This window comes from Annulohypoxylon truncatum (genome assembly GCF_022578515.1).
Source record: "Annulohypoxylon truncatum strain CBS 140777 unplaced genomic scaffold F4807scaffold_38, whole genome shotgun sequence".
In the NCBI taxonomy this organism is placed as follows: Eukaryota; Fungi; Ascomycota; class Sordariomycetes; order Xylariales; family Hypoxylaceae; genus Annulohypoxylon; species Annulohypoxylon truncatum.
Window position 1 is genome coordinate 210,843 of NW_025953824.1, and position 18,963 is coordinate 229,805.

General features: G+C 47.3%; 3 protein-coding genes across 3 annotated transcripts; 1 reads left to right on the forward strand and 2 right to left on the reverse strand.

The window, feature by feature from the left end:
* Positions 1–3,051: 3,051 nt before the first annotated feature.
* On the reverse strand, positions 3,052–4,953 carry F4807DRAFT_248010 (uncharacterized protein). The gene has a single exon (XM_047994361.1). The coding sequence runs from the start codon at positions 4,823–4,825 to the stop codon at positions 3,131–3,133; it is 1,695 nt and encodes a 564-aa protein (XP_047850473.1). The 5' UTR covers positions 4,826–4,953; the 3' UTR covers positions 3,052–3,130.
* An 8,336-nt stretch (positions 4,954–13,289) lies between these two features.
* On the forward strand, positions 13,290–14,581 carry F4807DRAFT_248249 (uncharacterized protein). The gene has a single exon (XM_047994362.1). The coding sequence runs from the start codon at positions 13,613–13,615 to the stop codon at positions 14,405–14,407; it is 795 nt and encodes a 264-aa protein (XP_047850474.1). The 5' UTR covers positions 13,290–13,612; the 3' UTR covers positions 14,408–14,581.
* Positions 14,582–18,008: 3,427 nt separating this feature from the next.
* Positions 18,009–18,963, reverse strand: F4807DRAFT_248428 (uncharacterized protein). Its single transcript, XM_047994363.1, has 3 exons — positions 18,476–18,963; positions 18,291–18,368; positions 18,009–18,181 (listed from the first exon to the last, which is right to left on the reverse strand). Exons 1-3 carry the CDS (start codon positions 18,542–18,544, stop codon positions 18,098–18,100), a joined length of 231 nt encoding a protein of 76 aa, XP_047850475.1. The 5' UTR covers positions 18,545–18,963; the 3' UTR covers positions 18,009–18,097.

The window sequence follows — 18,963 nt, forward strand, 5'->3', positions numbered from 1 at the left end:
TCACTCCTCCTCTCAATCCGGAGTGCACGAGATGGAGATTGGAATTGATGCAGTCGATATTGGTAGGTGCTTCGATGATGCACCTTGGGAATGTTACGATGTAAACCGAGATTTGTTTTGATTGAGATGGAAAGAGGAAAGTAATGATCTGTTTGTTGCAGCGAGCCGGTTGTCTGGTGGTTTCTATGGGTCACGGTGTGGCATTGGAAAATTGTGGCTGGGGGTGGTTGGGAAAGTTGGGAAAAGTTGGCAAATGATGTCAAAAGTCAACAAGCTGAAATTGACCCGGCAACCTGAATAGCCCCACTACAACGGTATCTGGTATCGATAACAGATAACGGGTACCCGATAACCGATAAAACGACCTTAACGAGGTACCGAGGTACACACTTTAATGCGTCTGAAAGAGGAAAGAGGGTATTAGTGGGGCTTCCATTTTTTAGGTTCGTAAGCTTCCCGTCTCGACCGTTGCGGGTCTCCAAAATGGCCATCTCATCAAACACATCTAGCCCCCTTTTCTCTAACTTGGCACTTCAGTTTAAGTTTAGTGTTAAGTGACAGGTGAGGCTTGCAACGTTTCCATCTTACCGCAACTACCAAGTACAGAAATGTGAGGCGATTTAGACCGAGCCATTGGTGAACCACATTGCCGATTGCTTCATCAGTCAATGTGCGTAGGCTCCTTAGCGCCCAGCCTAAGCAGGAACCAGAGACGATCAACTCGTAATGGCTTATTAGATTAAAGGATTTCCTTCATGCGAAGCCCTTCGATATCCCGATCGTTTCCGTACTTAGTATGTGCAGAATCTACGATACACTCTGTTCAAACCCAATCGGTATGACTAGCCGCTTTGCAAGAATTAGCGAATGGGCTGCTTACCGCTGGCTCTGTTGTCCACTCTCGCTATTAGGCAATAATAAGTCAGCATGGGATGACACTACGTGCGTAGTAGACAGAAAGAGAGATATTCTTGTTTCATATCCAACCCACCCCCTGACCAAGGAAGCTATGTAGTATGTACAGACACAATTAATACCCCAACCGCCAAAATCCTTCTATTACCACCGGCCTGGATAAATGTACCGACAGCTCGGAACCAGCGGAAATTCAGCCCTTTGGCGAGGACACGAAGCTTGCTTGGGCTGCGGTAACGATAGGTAATAAATAGCTTTCCTTCGCCTATGATGGGGTCTAAAATACCCTCGCCTACATAAACAGATCATACGGAGTTCGGTTACGGCATATTCAGAGCACCGTTTTGAAAAGTACATAGATATAAGTAGCATGCATGACGATATCAACTCCAGAATCTCCATACCCACCTCCGGGTAGAATCCCCCAATATTCCTTCATAAGCACTTATAAGCACTTAACTTGCCTATAAAGCGGTAGTCTATCGTCTCCTAAGCCGTAGGATACCTAGATAGGTAAGAGCGTGGAAGGGCTACGGATGTCCACGAGATATCCAAAACCCCGGATCGACAGCCCGGACTAAGGCAAGCGATGAAACAAGGCAAGCCCCGATCCTCACAAAAATGGTTCATCCAACGGGAACATCAGTGGATAAAAGTATGTAGGAGTCTGAAGATAATCAGCCGTGAGTCGGTCAACGTCTTGTAGTAGAAAATATCGCGCTACAAGCTGCCGGATCCGACAAGGTGCCATTTCGATATTGTCTGACAAAGACATGTACGTACATACATACACACATACATACATATACATACCGATGTACATACGCCCAGGCCATGTGTTGTCGAAGTGGCGAGAAACGTCCAGTTAGTAAGTTTCATAAGAGACGCGGAAAGACGTGGCACGATCTACGTGGGGAAGCTGGGATACCCTGCCTGCTTGCCGGCCTGCATTCCGCGGCAGAAAGGCCAGAGGGCCTCGAGATGAGAACGATGGGCTGATCGAGGACATGAGCTCGTCCTCCCTTGCAGCAAATTATGTCGTCAGAAATACCTACTTCGCTGCTTGGATAGTTTATAGTAGCAAGACATATCTAATACAGACCCATTATTCACCAGTGATAATCACAACATTTGATACAATTCCTTGATTTTCAAAAAGGGGATATCATGATCCGATTAGATACTACGTACATGGTTGTCCACATAGGTAGGATACGTATCTATCTATAGATACATGATAGACAGACGCTTCGACCAAAGAAAAATCCAGATGCTATCCAAAAAATGCCGTGCCATCATGACGAATTCCTCCGCGTGTTGGCCTTCCACCAGTCACACCCCAAGCCAGGCGAGCTTTAGCATGAATACTAAGGCGGATCGACCGTCCATAGTTCCCTCCGTGCCAAACCTCCAAGCAATAGTAGACCAGTCCAACTAATTAAGGTACAAACAAATTCCCCGAGCACTCGAGTCTACTATCCAATCGAAATAACTCCGTACCGAAGGAGGACGGTAAAAAAAAAAAAAAGGTGTCTCCTCCCTTTGCGTGCGAAAAAAGTGTGAACATCCCGCTGCCAACAGAAGTGCGAACTTCATTTGCCGAGCAGATTAGATTCTATCAGTCCAAACTCTTACGCCATGTGAATGCGAATTGACTCGGCTTCGAAGCGCTCAAAGGGTATCGCACAATAGCATGGCACGGCCAATTCGTGTGTAGAAAAGAATAAGACAAAAATAGAACATCGTTCCCCCCCTTATTCCCTAATTGGGTCGAGAGGATCAAGGTTCGTGCCAGATTAGAACGTAAGCCAACACGCGCTCGATGGGACCGTCCACACAGCCACCTACACACCATCCCTCCAAATGTCCCAAGTCCGTAACCCGACCATCGATCATGTATCCTCATCCACTCGTATCTTCGTATACATTGTTGAAATTCCACCAACCACGGAGAATCTGGCAGGGAAGGGAACATGCGTGAGTCCCCGTCCTGTGAACCCTTTTTCTGATCCATTTTGGGGTATCCATTTTGGCCTCTTTTTCGATAACGAAACATTCAGACCACCAAAGGGGTGGGACGCTAGGATATAACAAGATGAAAAGACGCAAAGCAGTATGACATGCTAAAACATTCGAAAGCGTAAATGACAAATCGCTACCCAGTAAATCAAAACAGAAATGGTAAGAAATCGTCGAGATATTCCAAGTTGAGGAATCAGCAGTCGAAATAACTCTCGTCGTCTTCTTCATCGTAGTACCCCATATACGGTGCATGTGGTGGAGGATCGTAGTGATCATCGTAATCATCGTAATGCGGGTAATCAGAAGGGCTCCGGGGGTACAAGGGCGGCCCCGTAGAGCGTGTGCGGGAGTATGATCCGGTCCTAGTTCGTCTCTCTGACCGATCTGCTCGGCTTTTTCGTTCGCTTCGCTCATCGCTGTAGTTAGAAGGAGCCGCGTGATCGCTACCTCCAGCACGAGAAGTTCCATTACCACGGCCGATATTCATGTTACCACCATCCTTGCAATGGATCTTGGTGTTTCCAACCTCGATGACGGCACCCATCGGGAGCTTAATGGTAATATCATCGTCTCCACCACTGCCGGATCTTGTGGTCCGAGTTGTGGCCGACTGCTTGTAATCGCTCTCGTCACGGCTCGCACTGCTGCGGGTCGAACGGCTGCTACCTCCATTCTTCACACGCCGGAGTGCCTCGGCCGTCAGAGGTGGAGCATTTCCTCCGCTCACGTCTTCCTGATACCGAGATGCGTCGCGCACCTTTTCCTCGAAGTTATAGAACGAGTTTCGTCGACCACGGCCTGCTGGCTCAATCTCGTAATTGCCGACATCATAGAGCGATTCAGTGTCGTAATTCTGCCTCGGTCGGGAAGGGAGAGCACCAGTACCATATTCCACCTCACGCCGAGCCACGGCTTTATACATGGAAGGGTCGGCGGCCCGTAAGTCGCCTTCTGTGAATCCAACGGACTTTCTCCTCGAAGCTGTGTGCGAGGGTGGAGCTGTGTGCGAAGATGGTGTGGGGCGAATCACTAATCGGTTCGGCTGCGTAGACGCTGGCCGAGGAGGTGGTGGCATCCGGTGTCTGTCGTCGTGATCCTTACTAGCCTTCCTCGCAGTCGAAGCTCTCCGCGTAAGTGCCTTCTCTTTCACTGGCTCGTAGTCGAGCGCCTTGGGAGGCGGTTGGAACCCCATAGCCGATTGTGGTCGTCCGAATCGCGAAGCCAAGTCCCTGTTAGGAGGAAACGGCTCTCCATATGATGAAGGAGAGGGAATGGGTTGGTGAACTAGTGCATGTCCCATTGAAGGGGGAGGGGGAGGCCCTCCCATCCAGTAGGGCTGCGGCGGAGGAAAGGACGGAGGAGGAAGTTGTGTGGGTGGCGGCGGTTGGTGAGCATATGCTGATGTCGAAAGAGGAGGGCGTTGGCCATAATATGTCTCGGGCCTGGTGCGAGCGCGAGGCCTGGCGGGTATAGATGAGACGGGCTGTTGCGGATGTATTCCGTAATAAGACGACTCTTCGGATAATCGAGATGCAGGCCCTGGTGCTGTCTTGCGGGAACGGGGAACAGGACGCTGCTGGTTAACGAGAGGATCCTCTCGTCGCTTCTTGTCTCCCTTCATCTTAAGTTTTGAAAGTCGTCTCGTGAGTTCAATTGAGTCGTCGGAGTCTGATAGTGAGGAGACGATGGGAGATTTGGGTTCTTTGAAATCTTTATATTCTTTCGAGTCTCGACGATTTGAATCCTTTCGTGATCTGCTAGTGTTGGGCTTCTCTTTAGAAGGACTGCTGTGTGCGGTGGAGCGTGCGTATTGAGGTTCGCCAATAAGGTTACCCTCGTCGTCTTCCTCCTCGAAGTATGCAACAGAAGGTGCTGACCTCTTCGCCATGCCGGAGGGCGAGGGCTTATGTGCCTGATAAGTGAATCCAGTCACTGGATCAGGAAGGGCGGAGCTGTCCTGGTACCCAACGAAGTGGGTTTCCAAATGCGTGAATGCGTGGCAGATGTGTGTCCTACTACCTGTACAGTGCTGATAGTGTGGACAGCCTAGTAATGTTCGAGGAGTCAGAAAGGGAAAAAGCAATACTATGTATGTAGGTAGGATGTAGGATCCAATGTAGGCAAAGGTAAGGAGACTAGATTGTATGGGTTGTATGGGCTGTATGGATTTGTATGGGGCCAGCAGCAGGAGACCCAGTCTCTCACCCAAGTTTGGTCAAGTGGGGATCCGCGCGAACAGACGTTTGTGGGCGAGACTTGTAGCGTCAGAAAGTCGGGATGATGGATTCGATCAGGTAATAATTGACTTGAGGGGAGCCTCGTTGGAAAATCAATAGAAAAAGTATGAAAAGTTTGGTCTTCAACTGAGATGTGCAGTTTTCAAGGCACTGCAAAATGTTCCGCAGTAGAAGAAGAAAAGGATCAAAGGGCCAGGCCGAGAATAGATAGATATGAAGATGTGGATGTGGATGTCTGTCGACTTTCGACTTTGCTTCCTTCTTTTCTTGTTCCTGTATATTTGTTTTTATTTTTTTCCTCTTCCCTTATTCCTTAATGCCATTCATTAATATTTTTTTATGATTGGGGGTTGAAGAAGCGTCGGGGATGTTGCATAGGGTAGGAAACGGAAAGGAAGGGTGTTGCCGGGTTGATAGAGGAAGACTCGCAGGTACTTAAGGGGCGGCTTCCTCTTGTCAACGTGTTGTACCTCCAACCCTGAGGATGTATCTGTATGTAAGGTAACCACTGGCTACCCTGTCTCTCCTGCACCCGCTCCAGTCATTCGCTGTAAGTGTACTGTCCTGTACATCCCATACAATACATACGTGTACGTATTATACTGTCGCACAATTCAAGTACATACCACTAAGTACCTATCCGAATGTACGTTGAGGTCGGCAGGTGGATAGCTGCAGATATATATGTACGTATGTGTATGTACGTATGTAGGTATGCATATGGATGTTAAGTGTTGAAAAAGAGAGCAAAGCCGCAAACTAACCTGACCGAAGTACCGACTTCAATAGATCATATGTTGAACGTTGTTGTGACGGTTAATACGTAACTGCGGTAACCAGCTGGTGGTAACAGACGGCAAGTGGGAAGAGGGACGAATGGTATGTTATTTAAGCCGCTGTATGTTACTTGGCTGCTTGGTGGTTGTAAGGTGGCACCGAACGTAGGATTGAGAATTTGCGGATAGGTGATCGAACAGGGAATACCGTTGTCTCCTCGAGCAACGAGCAACGACTAAATGAGGGGTTACCCGGCTGGGATGCCTCTATCGATTAGGTACGTGATGGTAAATAATCGATAGGCAGATTTTGGGGAATAAACTTTTAAGTTTAGTTTTTTAGTTCTTTTTTTTTTTCCGTCTTATGGTACGTAGGTACCTAGAGGTTCACTCCAAGTTCTTTTCCCTTTCCCAAAACCCACACTGCAATTCTTAATTTTTCCCTCAAGTGCTTGCAGACAATGGTAGGGAAGATGATAAAAATAGTATCGACGAATTAAAGCTCACGATGCGTTTCCCGGGTTATTGATTTGACTAGGAGAAAGAAGAACGTCTAAGCGGGTACGGAGTTTAGATGCTTCAAGGCTGTGGAAGTTGAAATTTTCAGCGTTTCCACGGATCCAGCAAAAGGAAGAGATGGTAACGGTACCCAACGGTGGGTCACGCATCCGCGTCACAGGCAGGCAAGCTCCAGGTGTAAAAATCTCTCTTAATCGAGCATGTTCCTGAACGATAATGGCCTATCGAGATATCCGCCTCATCAAATCGCTGGTCACCGTTCGCCCCGTTCGCCCACTATTTATTATTACTATAATAAATAAACGGCTTCCAAGGCAAGGCGAACCCTGTCGAACTTTTCGGCGTTACTCTCTTCTCTCTGTATTTCTTCGAAAATGAAGAAAAAAACGGCTAGTGGCTTAGATCGATTGGCTATGGCCAACGCTGCGAATTCGTTGGTCCTGGGGCGTAGATCTTAGTATTCCACGATAGCGTTTTGTTGGATACCGATGTCCCCAAGTCAACTGACAACTGGTTCGGTGGCGACGTTATGGGCGCTGGGGCGTAAGTGGCAGAGCGGGCGCGAGATATGATAGAGAATCCGTGCAGAGGGGGGAAGATTATGTCCCGTCTGCAGAGACAAAAAGAGCAACCGATGAAGGAAGATCCGCTAACAAAAATTGAGACGCAGTGCTGTTAATCTGTCTAATCATGTATCGGCTTTAATGCCCGATTACATCTTCTTGTCCTTGGGTACCAATAAGGCGCGCCGGGAAATAAGAAATATCTCTCAATGGGCAAACCGTGTCCAAATTGGGTTATATTCTCGCTGGTGGCTTTCATTACTACGCTCGTCCGTGATTCTTTCAAGCAGGCTTAGAAATAAAACCAACGAACGGGAATGGATCGAATTGGGAGAGATCTCTAGGACGGCGAGTAATGATGATGATGACGATGGCGTCCATTTTCTGCTTGTCGAGGAATGCTATTTGCTAGCAGGCAGACGGCAAAGTTGCAGGCAAAAGCGGACGCCAACGCACCATCTTTTACATCTCGTGCCATTCACTAGCTCTAATGGATTGGGATATCAAAAATTATGGACGCCATTGGGCTGCTCCGGTAAGGGTCTGCAGGATGCATGCATAAGTTCAGAGCGGCGTCGTTCTCTCATAGGACTAATCGGGATTAGACGATAGCATTGTTTCCATCGTCCACGACGCGGGGAACCATCGTCTACCTTCTGTCTCAAGATACTATGCAGGCGTTCGGTATCCCTCACATCGCTGTCGCCTAGTCCTCTCTAGGCTCCGAATGTGTACATCCTTTTGATGTGACATTGCCGAATCAAGATATGTAAGATTACACCATTCGGCATAGGATTTTCGAACTTCTAGGGCTAGGTGGATTTCTTACCCGGTGATTTTCGCCAAAGGAATCGGCCGTCTCCCGGGATCCGAGATTCTTATCACCGAGTAGCTCCCGCTTTTGCGTCGTACTACGCTTTTGATGTATACTTATATAATATGTATATTTTACAAAGGGCATGTATGAGGAGAGAAACTAATATATATGGCGATCGTATATCTAGCGATTAACGCTTTCCGTGTGATTGGAGGTATACGTCTTTTCTTCGAGCGTAGGTCGGTTAACCTTGGCAGGCGAGGATAAAAGCTGCAGCGTCACTTGATGTCTCACTGATATCTCTCATCATCTTATTAAACGACCTCAGATTGATGGGCGATAAGTTCGCTAATACATACATATCAACTGCCACTCCAGGTATCGCGAGAATGGACAGTCTCGGGACGATACGGTTCTTCGGTAGTGAACACCGTTCAATGAGGACGACGATCTTTTTCAAATCTAAGCTTGGAAGGGGGCGAAAAATTTCATGTCTGTTCAGTGTATGCAGGTTGATTGGTTCTGAATAGGCCTGGGAGATATTCTGGACCTCCCTCTTTGCGAATCTATCCTGCCTGGGGACCGTGCCAGCGATGCATGTCATCCACCCAGACCAAACCCTATCTGTACATACAAATGTGTACTATGAAGGCTAATCTTTCATGTTTCTTCTTGTATTCCTATACTCCGCGAGCGTATCCGCTGGTCGCCAACGATTTTCCGCTATAGACGATTTTAATCATGGATTCTTGGTTATTACCTACCTACATATGAGCAAATTCGGATTATTCTAGAAACTCGACATTGATTAGTAGCAAGGACACCATTTATACATACTAACTTAGGTATATAGCGTTGAAATATATCGTGTTATCATAGCGTGACGAGGCCATCACGCAGCACACTACATGGATATGAGTCACTCCAAGGCTCCGCTGTAGGAGCCGTGGCTCGCTCGGCTCGGTTCTGAAGGACACGGAGGAGGTACATAGCCGCATACATACATGGAACAAAGCATTGATGCAAAGTACAAGGTTCTGGATGCAGCACGACAACCCTCTATCACTTATACGGATAGATGCGTGATCCTCCCATGGGTAGTAGTTGTCAGTTACGAGCTAGGCAGAGCTAGATACTAGGTAGTCGAAGACTTTAAACTGCCACACCTAAGCAAATGAGAATGAGAATGTGGCAAGCGTGGTACAATGCAAACGTGAGGCTCACATACACGACAGCACACCACTAGGAGAAACGCATACCTCTACTGAAGCTGATAATGTAAGCCTGTCGGCAAGCACAGCACAGCAGTCTTTCGGTGTAAAACTGGAATGCCATTCGTCGCCAAGTCGAATACAATTGATTCTGTGGACCAGCAAAATTCCCACGAACAAATCCAAATTGACCACCCAGTGGGTCTCCCCTTGGCAATTGGACGAATGCTATTGGATTTCTTTACTCAACTGAGACATCACCATGAAGTTCACCGCTTTTTTTTTATTAAGGACCTCACGTCACTGCTCAAGAATATGAAGCAGGGCAACGCCACTGAAGTAGGTATTTTAAGTTACCATCATATTTTCCGATACGCCGGAAGAGCACTGCCCATTGAAGCTGTTGAGAGAGTCGGCATGCTTCGTCTTCCAGACGAGCCTTAAGAAGACGGACACATGTCAGCCATGTTGTACAATTGTCCGCCACGCCTCAGCGTCGAATAGCCAATTCCGATTGCTATCCATGGGTTTCGAATATAACATCTCAACGTACTACTGGGTACGAGGCTCTCATTCCAGGAACCAAAGTTCCGGATAGGATTCATAGGCCCTTCCGCCACCAGCTTCGGATCAGCTTATAAGCTTTTCTCTCTGAGCCGACACCATGTGCGATTTCAACATCATTCTGGCTGGGCGATGAGAACACAACAGTACACCAAAGCAAGATCGAATCTTATCTCAGATAGGTGATGCCGGTTGAAGGTACCGACATAGTCGGTCTAATTGGTATCTGAGAGTTGTCGACGAAGATGGACGAACAAGGTGATATAGAGCGAGAAGTCAAAGTCTACCCGAACACTCAGTCAGTCACACGAATTCACAAAGGTCGAATCGATCATGTCTGAATGCCGAGCCATCGGGTTTCAATGACCACGCTTGAAACCAAATGGATGCCAACAGCGATGTGTATATTCGTCGACATCACTAACTTCGAGTAGGTAGTCGATATGAGATTAGTGGAGGATATTGCGAAACGATTCCAGGCAGGTAACTTATCTAGCGAGACCCTAAATCACGATGGAATAATCATTGCGCACCATCCTTCGTTCTATTCGACGAGGAGTCAAATACGAAGCATCCCGGCTGCAACTCAATCCTTAATAAGAAATTGACTTGCACTATGGTTAACCACTGAAAGATGCCTTTTATTCCCCCCCAATGGAGTCTTGATGCTCGAGCTAAATGTATAGCTCTGTAGTGGCTATCCGAGAAAATTGTCTTCGGTCGTTGGAACCACTAACCAGAAGGATGGGAGCACGATGAAGAGACAGCTTACTGAGTCAGAGAGTCAGCTCCCTCTGCATATTCTTACCTTGAGAGAATGTAGTTGTCCATTTCTTGATGAACAGTTTCCACGGCGTCTATTCGGCTCAACGCCCCATCTCGTTCATTGGTTGGGTCGTCGTGGTAGAATCTTGCTAGGTGTCCCCAAGTAAGCTCGTCGCTTAGCTCATACTGTCCGATTAATGGAACCGATGAGAATTTTCCTCAAATCTCATCTCACTTTCGGGTCTGGCCCAAATCTCCGACCAGCCTTAGGCAGTAATTTCCCACAAAGGAGTACGACCGGCCTATCTCCATACTGTCGTATAGGCGTAGTTAAGTTGCCCGACAATGTCCACTTTCCCTAGAGCTATGCTGTCATCAGAGGTTACCGTGGACAGCCTCCGCTGCCGCAACGAGCGAATGCAACTTAGACACACTTGACCAGATTTTCTTATGGTTGCGGCCTCGTAATCATCAATGAGATAGATGCCCAACTATTTCTAAATGACGCACTGTTTTGAATCCACCTTGCCTTGAACTGGGGATGACCGACCAGGGAGGAGAAGTTGGATTTTGACTCAACTCACGAAGAGAAAGCCCAGGGGGTCTTTTGACTAAGATTCTCCACGTCAGAGCGAGCTCAACGACACATCGGTCATCTCGGAGGGAAGGTAGCGGCCGTGTAGGGTATAACATGCGTTATTTTGATGAGTATGGCATTTCAATGAAGTACCGTAACATACTGTCGCAAATGGCCTCTTCGATACATCCTGTCTTCCCTGTTCAAGTAGATATCACTTGCTAGGGTGTTGGTTGGTCTCCATCGACAAGACCTGAATTTACCTGACAATGGATCCTATTGCCTACTGCTCAACCTTTCAGGATTTAAACGTAAGAAAAGGTCAACAACGTGGCAATAAGAACAGGTTTTTTCGTCGTATAGTAGAATGAAGTATAAGACTATACTTCTGAAGTCGATGCCCAAAGAACGACGAGAATTAAAATAGAATCTAAGTTGACTTTAGATTATAAGTACACGTGACATTACTTCGTAGAGTTGTCGGGTATCTGAGCCACAACCCTGGTAGCCACAAGCCCTATTTGTCGGCCTAACAGCCCCTAGCCACCAGCCTAGCTTAGCTGCTTTTCTAGCTGTAACCTTGGAAGATTAGCAACCTTCTTTCAGCCCTACCACATTTGCGCTTAAGGGAATCGAGATCTTAAAAGTCAATCACCAGTCATGCCGACCCTACGGTAATTTGGACTCGAATCCGTTCCCTGTATAACATGCATATTCAAGGGATGATCCTCAGGGACGCATTAGCTTCAATTACTACTAATAGATCTCCCTCCAGAATATCGAATTATCTAGATTGAGTTCCTATCTCCCTTCGCCAAAATGCAACTCGACTCTCTCTGTTGAATTCTGTCAGAAAATTAATTCCTCTTGCGCCTTTGGCCCTCGATAATGGGCTCGGTGACATCACTATATTCATGAACAGTGGTTCTACTCCATCCATGGGATCACATGGGCAAATGCCAAAGACATCTGTATTAAACCCAGATCTAGCGCAACATCATGGACATCATGGACACCCTGGCATTGGCAGAGGCGAGCTTAGACCACACTAAAACTAGAATAGTCCTGTTGATAGCTACATCTCTAATTGGAGCTGTCAAAAGATCCAGCTATAGTGTATCATCGACTACCAACTATCGATTATCTCGAAAACAGGTAAAGAAACCCATCTCCCAATGTTGCTACTCTTCACAATGTGAGGGACGGGAGATGACCATCAATGGCTTCCATCAGCACGGACCAGAGTCGCATTGAATTCATTTTCAGATGCAGGCATGGTTATGTTTTGCGACTTGACTACTACCACAATCAAGACATGGCCCCTCCAGTTGATAAGTCTCCCGTCATCTGACACAATTCAACACTCGCAGAACACCAACGCTATTTCGTGTTCGGCGCGCTGGTGCTACCCCAAACCAAGAATCAGCCACTTCCCTTCACAGAGGAGATCCCTTGACTATTTTTTAAAAATCACATACAGTGCTCCCGGTATCTAGGGAATGGCGTATCACAGCCTCGTAACTAATCACGTTCGAGGATAGCTTCTCCGAGGATGGCGTTGAGGGCGAGCTCTTCCTTACAGCGCTAATTTCAGCTTTAGCCCGACTACAATATATACTCGTGGGCCAAAGATAGCTATGTACCTAGGTGGGTAGGTAGCAGTTATGATCGCCGCCCCGGAATCGTGGGGTGCATTGTCACATAATCTGGTTTATCACGAACCAACAGTTCGCCAAGTTAACGACTTCGACATCGTGCAAACCCGTGTTCGTTGGCTGTGCCGCAGTCGAACTTCATGCAAGGTACGATGCATACGTATTGGCCGATCCGAGGGCGAGTCAATCCGGTCAAGCTTCAGCATTATCAAATCACAAGAAGACCCACGAGCCTCAAGACGTCGCAATCACAGAGGGGTGTTTCGGGTCGTAAATTGCATACAGCATTGTCAGATGCCTATCTGGCCGAGGAGGCATTTGGTGCTAGTGGGCTCGATGTCTTAGAAACCCGGCTTATGCTCTATCAGCTTGGGTGACCCCCACTCACATAACCAGCCTTTAAATCAATCTGCACACCACTACTGACGCGTGATGCTCTTTATGGAAACCAGCTTGGAGGTGATCATAGTCTGAGCCTTCTACGGCTTAGCCCTTGGATGGCTCATTGCAATTTGGAAGAGAGCGTCTCCGCTCACGAGCTCCATCAAGGTTCCTAAGAGCTACCTTTCCAGCTGGGTCCCCCCAGGCATGACCACCACCTTCGCTTGCCTAACCGATCCACAAGGCAACCTTCTAATCCGACCGGTGACTAACATCTATCATTACTGCACACCTTCTGCCTAGTGGCAGTATATATATTACGGCTTTGCCGCCCTTGCCATTTTCTGTCCTTTAGTGTTCTTTCTGTATTTCACGATCTGTCACTTTTTCTCTTCTGAGGTGGTTGGCCGGCTTCATATGCTCACCTCTAGGATAATCAGTGTCTGAGCCGGCTTGAGCCCGGCAACGTTCGTTGAGAACATAAGGCTTTCTCTTTAGTTTCCTTTAAGTTGTCAACGTAATTTCCTGAGAATGATCGCGCCGTGAGATCCGATCTTTATCTCTTAAACCCTTTCATTCTTCAACCACACGACCCCTAATTATTACTACTATGCCTTTGTTACCGACTAATACTCCCACCCGGGGACAGCCGGAGCCGACTTGGCCGCCGAGCCCGAGTCGTCTCCCCCCGTCGTTGGAAGACGATACAAATTATGATACCAACTCAACAGATGAGGATGAACTTGACGCCCACTGGACTCAAGAGAATCCCATGATGTATTTCCTCACGCCGCCAACCCCAAAGGACGAGGAACTCGAATTTGATTTCGAGTTTGACGCCGGGATTGAAGACTCAAGTCGGCCCAGAGAGATCATCCGAACTGTTTCCCCATCCACTCTCGATGGTCTCAGAAAATACAAGCCCAAGGATAAATTGGCAGATTGTGCTGTCTTGGATGACGATGACGATGATAGTGATGACGACGAGGATTATATCCGATTCCATCCTCACGGTCATACGTCTCTACCATTTGGATTTGAAAAGTTCTTTGACCAGACGAGACCTACTTCTACCATAACATCTCAAACTACAGAGGCTTTACTATCACCCGCCTCATTCCACGTCGGATCACCAAATGGGCGTCCATCGAGGCGCTTCGCACCACCGCGGCGATCTCTTCGAGGAAGATCGACCAGTCAATCGCTTCAACGACGCCATTCATGGCGTGAGCCAAGCCCCGATGTATACTCCATCGAGGAGGAGCCGGAAAAGGAGACGATGAGCGAAATGGGTTTGAGCGTCGAAGACCTTATCGACGGCCACGAAGGAAAGACGCTACCAATAGACATACCGGCTGCAAAGCCAAGGAAGAAGGTCAGGTTCGTGTTACCGGTTAAGGATTGATACAAGCATATTTCCTTCGAATCTACATCGTCCCCCGAGGGGGCAAATCAGCACACGAGCATTCAAGCATATTAACGGCGTTGTGGGTTTTTTTGTTGCATTTGCTTCATTTTCATTACAATCATGGTTGGTTGCATATCTACGGTGTTGGGCATATCTAGCATTTGCATTTCGGACTATCTGGGCTTTACTAGGCTAGGGGGAGGGTTGCTTAGGGATGGAAGCTCATGAGGAGGTTCAAGCAGATAACAAACAAACTCTACCTAATTTACCTACATGCTATTCAATATTTGCCTTCCTTTCTTCGTGCGAACAGATTCATAAGACCGTCAGTCAGGTTTTAGCTGCATGGTAATAATCGTGAGCACGAAAATCAAGGATCTCCTCATCTTGCTTACGCATGCTGCAACGTAAATCAGCGCCGATCACGTAGCATTCGACCACCCTCAGGATTTGACATACATACCTACTCGTCAATTATCTCATCACTATCACGTCTCGCTGACGGCATGTGAGAAGTACCAAGCAAGGCGCAGAAGCACACGTACGTACGTTCTCGCCTTCCATCCCGCGTCTTCATCTATTCAGATGTTACCTAGAAGTCGGTATCTAATCGTATCATCCATCCAATTAAACCCGTGAACTGCCCGAGCCGGCCGGACGCGCCTTTCCTCTCTTCTCGGATCGTGCCTAGCCCGCGAGGGAAAAAACCAAAAAAGAAAAGGGTGTGGGATATTCTAAATCGTCTAGGTTAGAGGCCCAGTTTAGCGAGTTCGCCTCCCTGGAGGCTGTGCTCCTCCAGCCCAGCCCTACGCTTACTTATTCCCCGACGCACGTACATATGCAGCGTCGCAAAGAGATAGAGAGGGAGGGGGGTGTTCGTTTCCCAACGTCACACGACGCCGGGCCCGCGTAATGCAAGCGTATGTAAGAACCACGATTTTCCCATCGAGGGATACCGGTCGTCAGCACGTTGCCACGGTTTTAGACATGTCGAGTTCCCAAAGCGGATGAAAGGAGCGGCGGTAAGCCAATAATGCGAGCTTCGAGAGACGAGGACGGGTATAAAATGGTCGGATATAAGGATGGTCCTAGATGACTTGACCGCTCATCCTGTATTGGGGGGTTAGGGGGGGCATGGGCATTGGGATTCTGCACGTGGGTTGCGTGTGTTTATTTCGGACGACCCGGGCTACTGGGTCGCTAGGCTCGTTTACGTGAGCGGAGGGGGTGAGCACTAATCGTGAGGACTTATATAAGATGGGCGTGGGATGCTGGGAAAGCTCTTCTCGATTTGTGTAATCGGCTCCGAATCGCCGCACGAGAATGACTGATAGGTTATTCTGTGTTGACGTTAGTGTTGTTGGCTCGTCGCTAAGATCTGACTTCATATCGGGTGAGTGGGTTTTTATCATGATTCCTCAGTTCACGATATCTTGGGAGGATTTGATTACAAAAACATATTAGTTGGTATTTGCGGCGTAAGCGACGCTTAAGAGTATCTTCTATCTGCTTTTTCTCCCTTGCGTTAAAAGGATGATATTTACAGATACGCTCAAGCGCTCACTTTCTTTTCGACTCGTATAAACGCCCTATTGAGACGTTACTTCCACAGCTAGTAACTTCGATAATAAGAAGAATCTAAAACGAATCCAAATATAGTACCACCTCTTTGCAGTTAGGATTGTGTTATATAGCAAGTACCAATGTCACCCAAATTCCTTGACAACTTTATTCTAGCCCCCTTTTGAGACCGCTGAGAACGACATGATAACTCTGCTAACATGATTCCGCATCTTTCTTAAGGACTTACCTATCTTCCCCTGAGACATACAAGAGAGCTTAGGCCTTATGTTGACTTGGTATTATCTAAGTGCTATGCCATTGTACCATTATTAGGTATATTGCCCCTATCTAATATCCACTTTAATAGCCCCTTTAAAGGGAGAAGCCATCACCTTTTCTCCAACAACCTTGAAAGTTAAGAATAAGATTGAACGCTGATCTAATTATGCCTACCTAGTTCAAGTATGAATAGGTAGGTGAAAATCACTCGGGAGAGGCATAGAGTCACGTATCCATTTACTAACGTACATAATTTGACTTACACAGTATGAGAAAGAACCTTCAAGATGACGAGATGAAAATGGTTACGTTGTTTCTACCCTGTTAAAAGCCTAGGTTATGTAGGTTCACTCCTGAAATATGAATTTCTAATACTCCATGGAAGTTTCTGGACCCTATGCTATAGCTGCCAGCTAGCCAAACACCCTTTGAGTATAGTTACATGTAGGTACTACCTAGCGTCGTGAATTCGCAGCGGTCTCCATTACTGCTAAGGACTACAGGATCCTAGGACTCTTCTAAGATTCCACGTATGTTGTCCTATGGCGAGACCTTAGATATAGCTACCCTAAGGACAGGTTTCGTCGACTCGATAGGGTCGAAGGATGGCTGCTGGGGCTTCATCCCCAGGTACTCTATATTATCGTGGTCACTTTTTGAACTGAAGGCTCGGCCACAAGAGCGACAGTAGTGGCAACGCTTTTAATAAACAACTCGAGAAAGCTAGCTCCTAAAATCCCGCCCCTTGTGAGCTTGAAAAGTGTTGGCGCTGCGAGGCCACTAAAAAGACGCGAACGGAACGGAAAATAGGACTTCACTCTCTAGGGACGGTAAGATAGGCACTCACCATCCAGACAGAAGAGGTAGAGAAGAATTCCACGGCAGATCCAGAGACGAAAGAGATGAGCGTGGCCCCCGAGAACAAGCTCGAGACCAAGACTGTGCCGCCTGTTGAAGTGCATGGGCGTATGAAGACATGTACTCCCTCAACTATATGAGTCTGCTCAGACATATCGCTGTGAACATATTCGTCATGAATAACGTGATATGCTAGAAAGACATGCTTTTTCCAACCGAGACTGGGTAAGGAACTTATACTTATTTCATTTATCTATAGGTAGTTACATATCAATTAGAAAAAATAGAGGTGAGTTCCGAGTATGTTGACGAAGAGAGGTGTAAGTCGCAGCACTGCCATAAGAGTGCTTGGAATCACATCTATTAGTTCTAATTTTTATACGATATAACATAGAAGGAGGATATATCCCTGCTTCCGAACCCTAGGGACTGAGGCTTCCCTTGAAATATTGCTAGATCCTAGTATGCGATATAAGCGAAACTGGATTGGGTCTAAGCTGACGGGAAAAGAATTTAGTGGCTTTTTGTGTAGCATTGAATTTGATGGGACGTCGATAGAACAAGACAGTTTTCGTATAGTGATCTTCCTCATCCTTTATGGAACATATATTCTTACGCAACTCTACCTTTCGAAAAGGATTAGACGAGATCACTGATCTTCGAAGTTTCAGGTGACTTTCTAGACAGCAGCTAGCTGGCTGGCGGGATAGTGGTAACACATACCCCCTCAGTTAACCTTTCGATGAAGATTGATGACACTCTAAGCCATACGTGGTGGCGAAAAAGCAAGCCCGACAGCAAAATGTGGCTTAAGAGAACTGTGTCGTCTTCCGAAACTTGAGGCCCATGACGAGCATATTGCGTTGCGAGGTCATATCAAGAGCTAGGCATAGGCTATCACGGAAGGCCCGGATCCCGGATGGTTTTAATGAACGTTTTTATTTTATTTTCTAACCAAGAAAAAAGAGCCCATGCGCTAGCATCCCGCTACGAACATGTCGCCTTGCCTCGTTCCGGGAAGCCTATAGGCGCGACGATCTGTATCGTGCAAGCTTTCGCGTTATCGGTGCACTGTTCGGACGCGTCAGCGATAGCTCGTTTATTTGATATGCCGTGATATCCGCGGGAGAACCGGCAAGTACGGTAGTTTAGTTTAAGTTGGGGTACGGGTTTAACTTACGGGTGCTTTCGACGAGCAGGAGGCTTGCTCCGAATTGTCTACGTTTGCATAGCACACGTTGGTCGCCACGTTGCAGCCCTATGACTTTTTGTCAGCAGAGAGAAAAAAAAGAAGAAAATGTGTGAGATTGTTCGTCTTGGCGCCAACGCGAGAAAGATACGGGAAATACGGGAGAGGGAACTTACTCCGACTATGTCCACCACGGCGCTGTAGACAAGACCTAGAAATATCGCGACGACGATGAATAACTGCATGGCGGCGCGTAGTATAAAATTTCTTTTTTTTCTCTTTTCTTCTTTTTTTTTAACCGAATTTAAAGGACGAGAGTGTCGAAGAAATGACTCCGCGTTCAGACCGCAAGACGATTTTGGGGGGATCTTGGGCTTAATATGTAATACCAATGGTACGAGGCGCAGCTGTGCTTACCACTCCGCCCCCATCGCGAGGAAGAGGAGGATGGATCCTCTAGGCCTGGGCACCATACATATAGCCTAACCAGGCAGATATAATGTCCCTTCTAATCTAAAAATAGGTGGCGTTCAGGCAGGTCGCCCTATGGATAGACATGTACGGAGTTTAGTCCTACGGCATGCAAGCAATTAATCCTATGACTTCAGTCTGTGTATGCCGTGAAACATTGTGCCACCAACTTCATGATTTGGGGCGGTTTGAA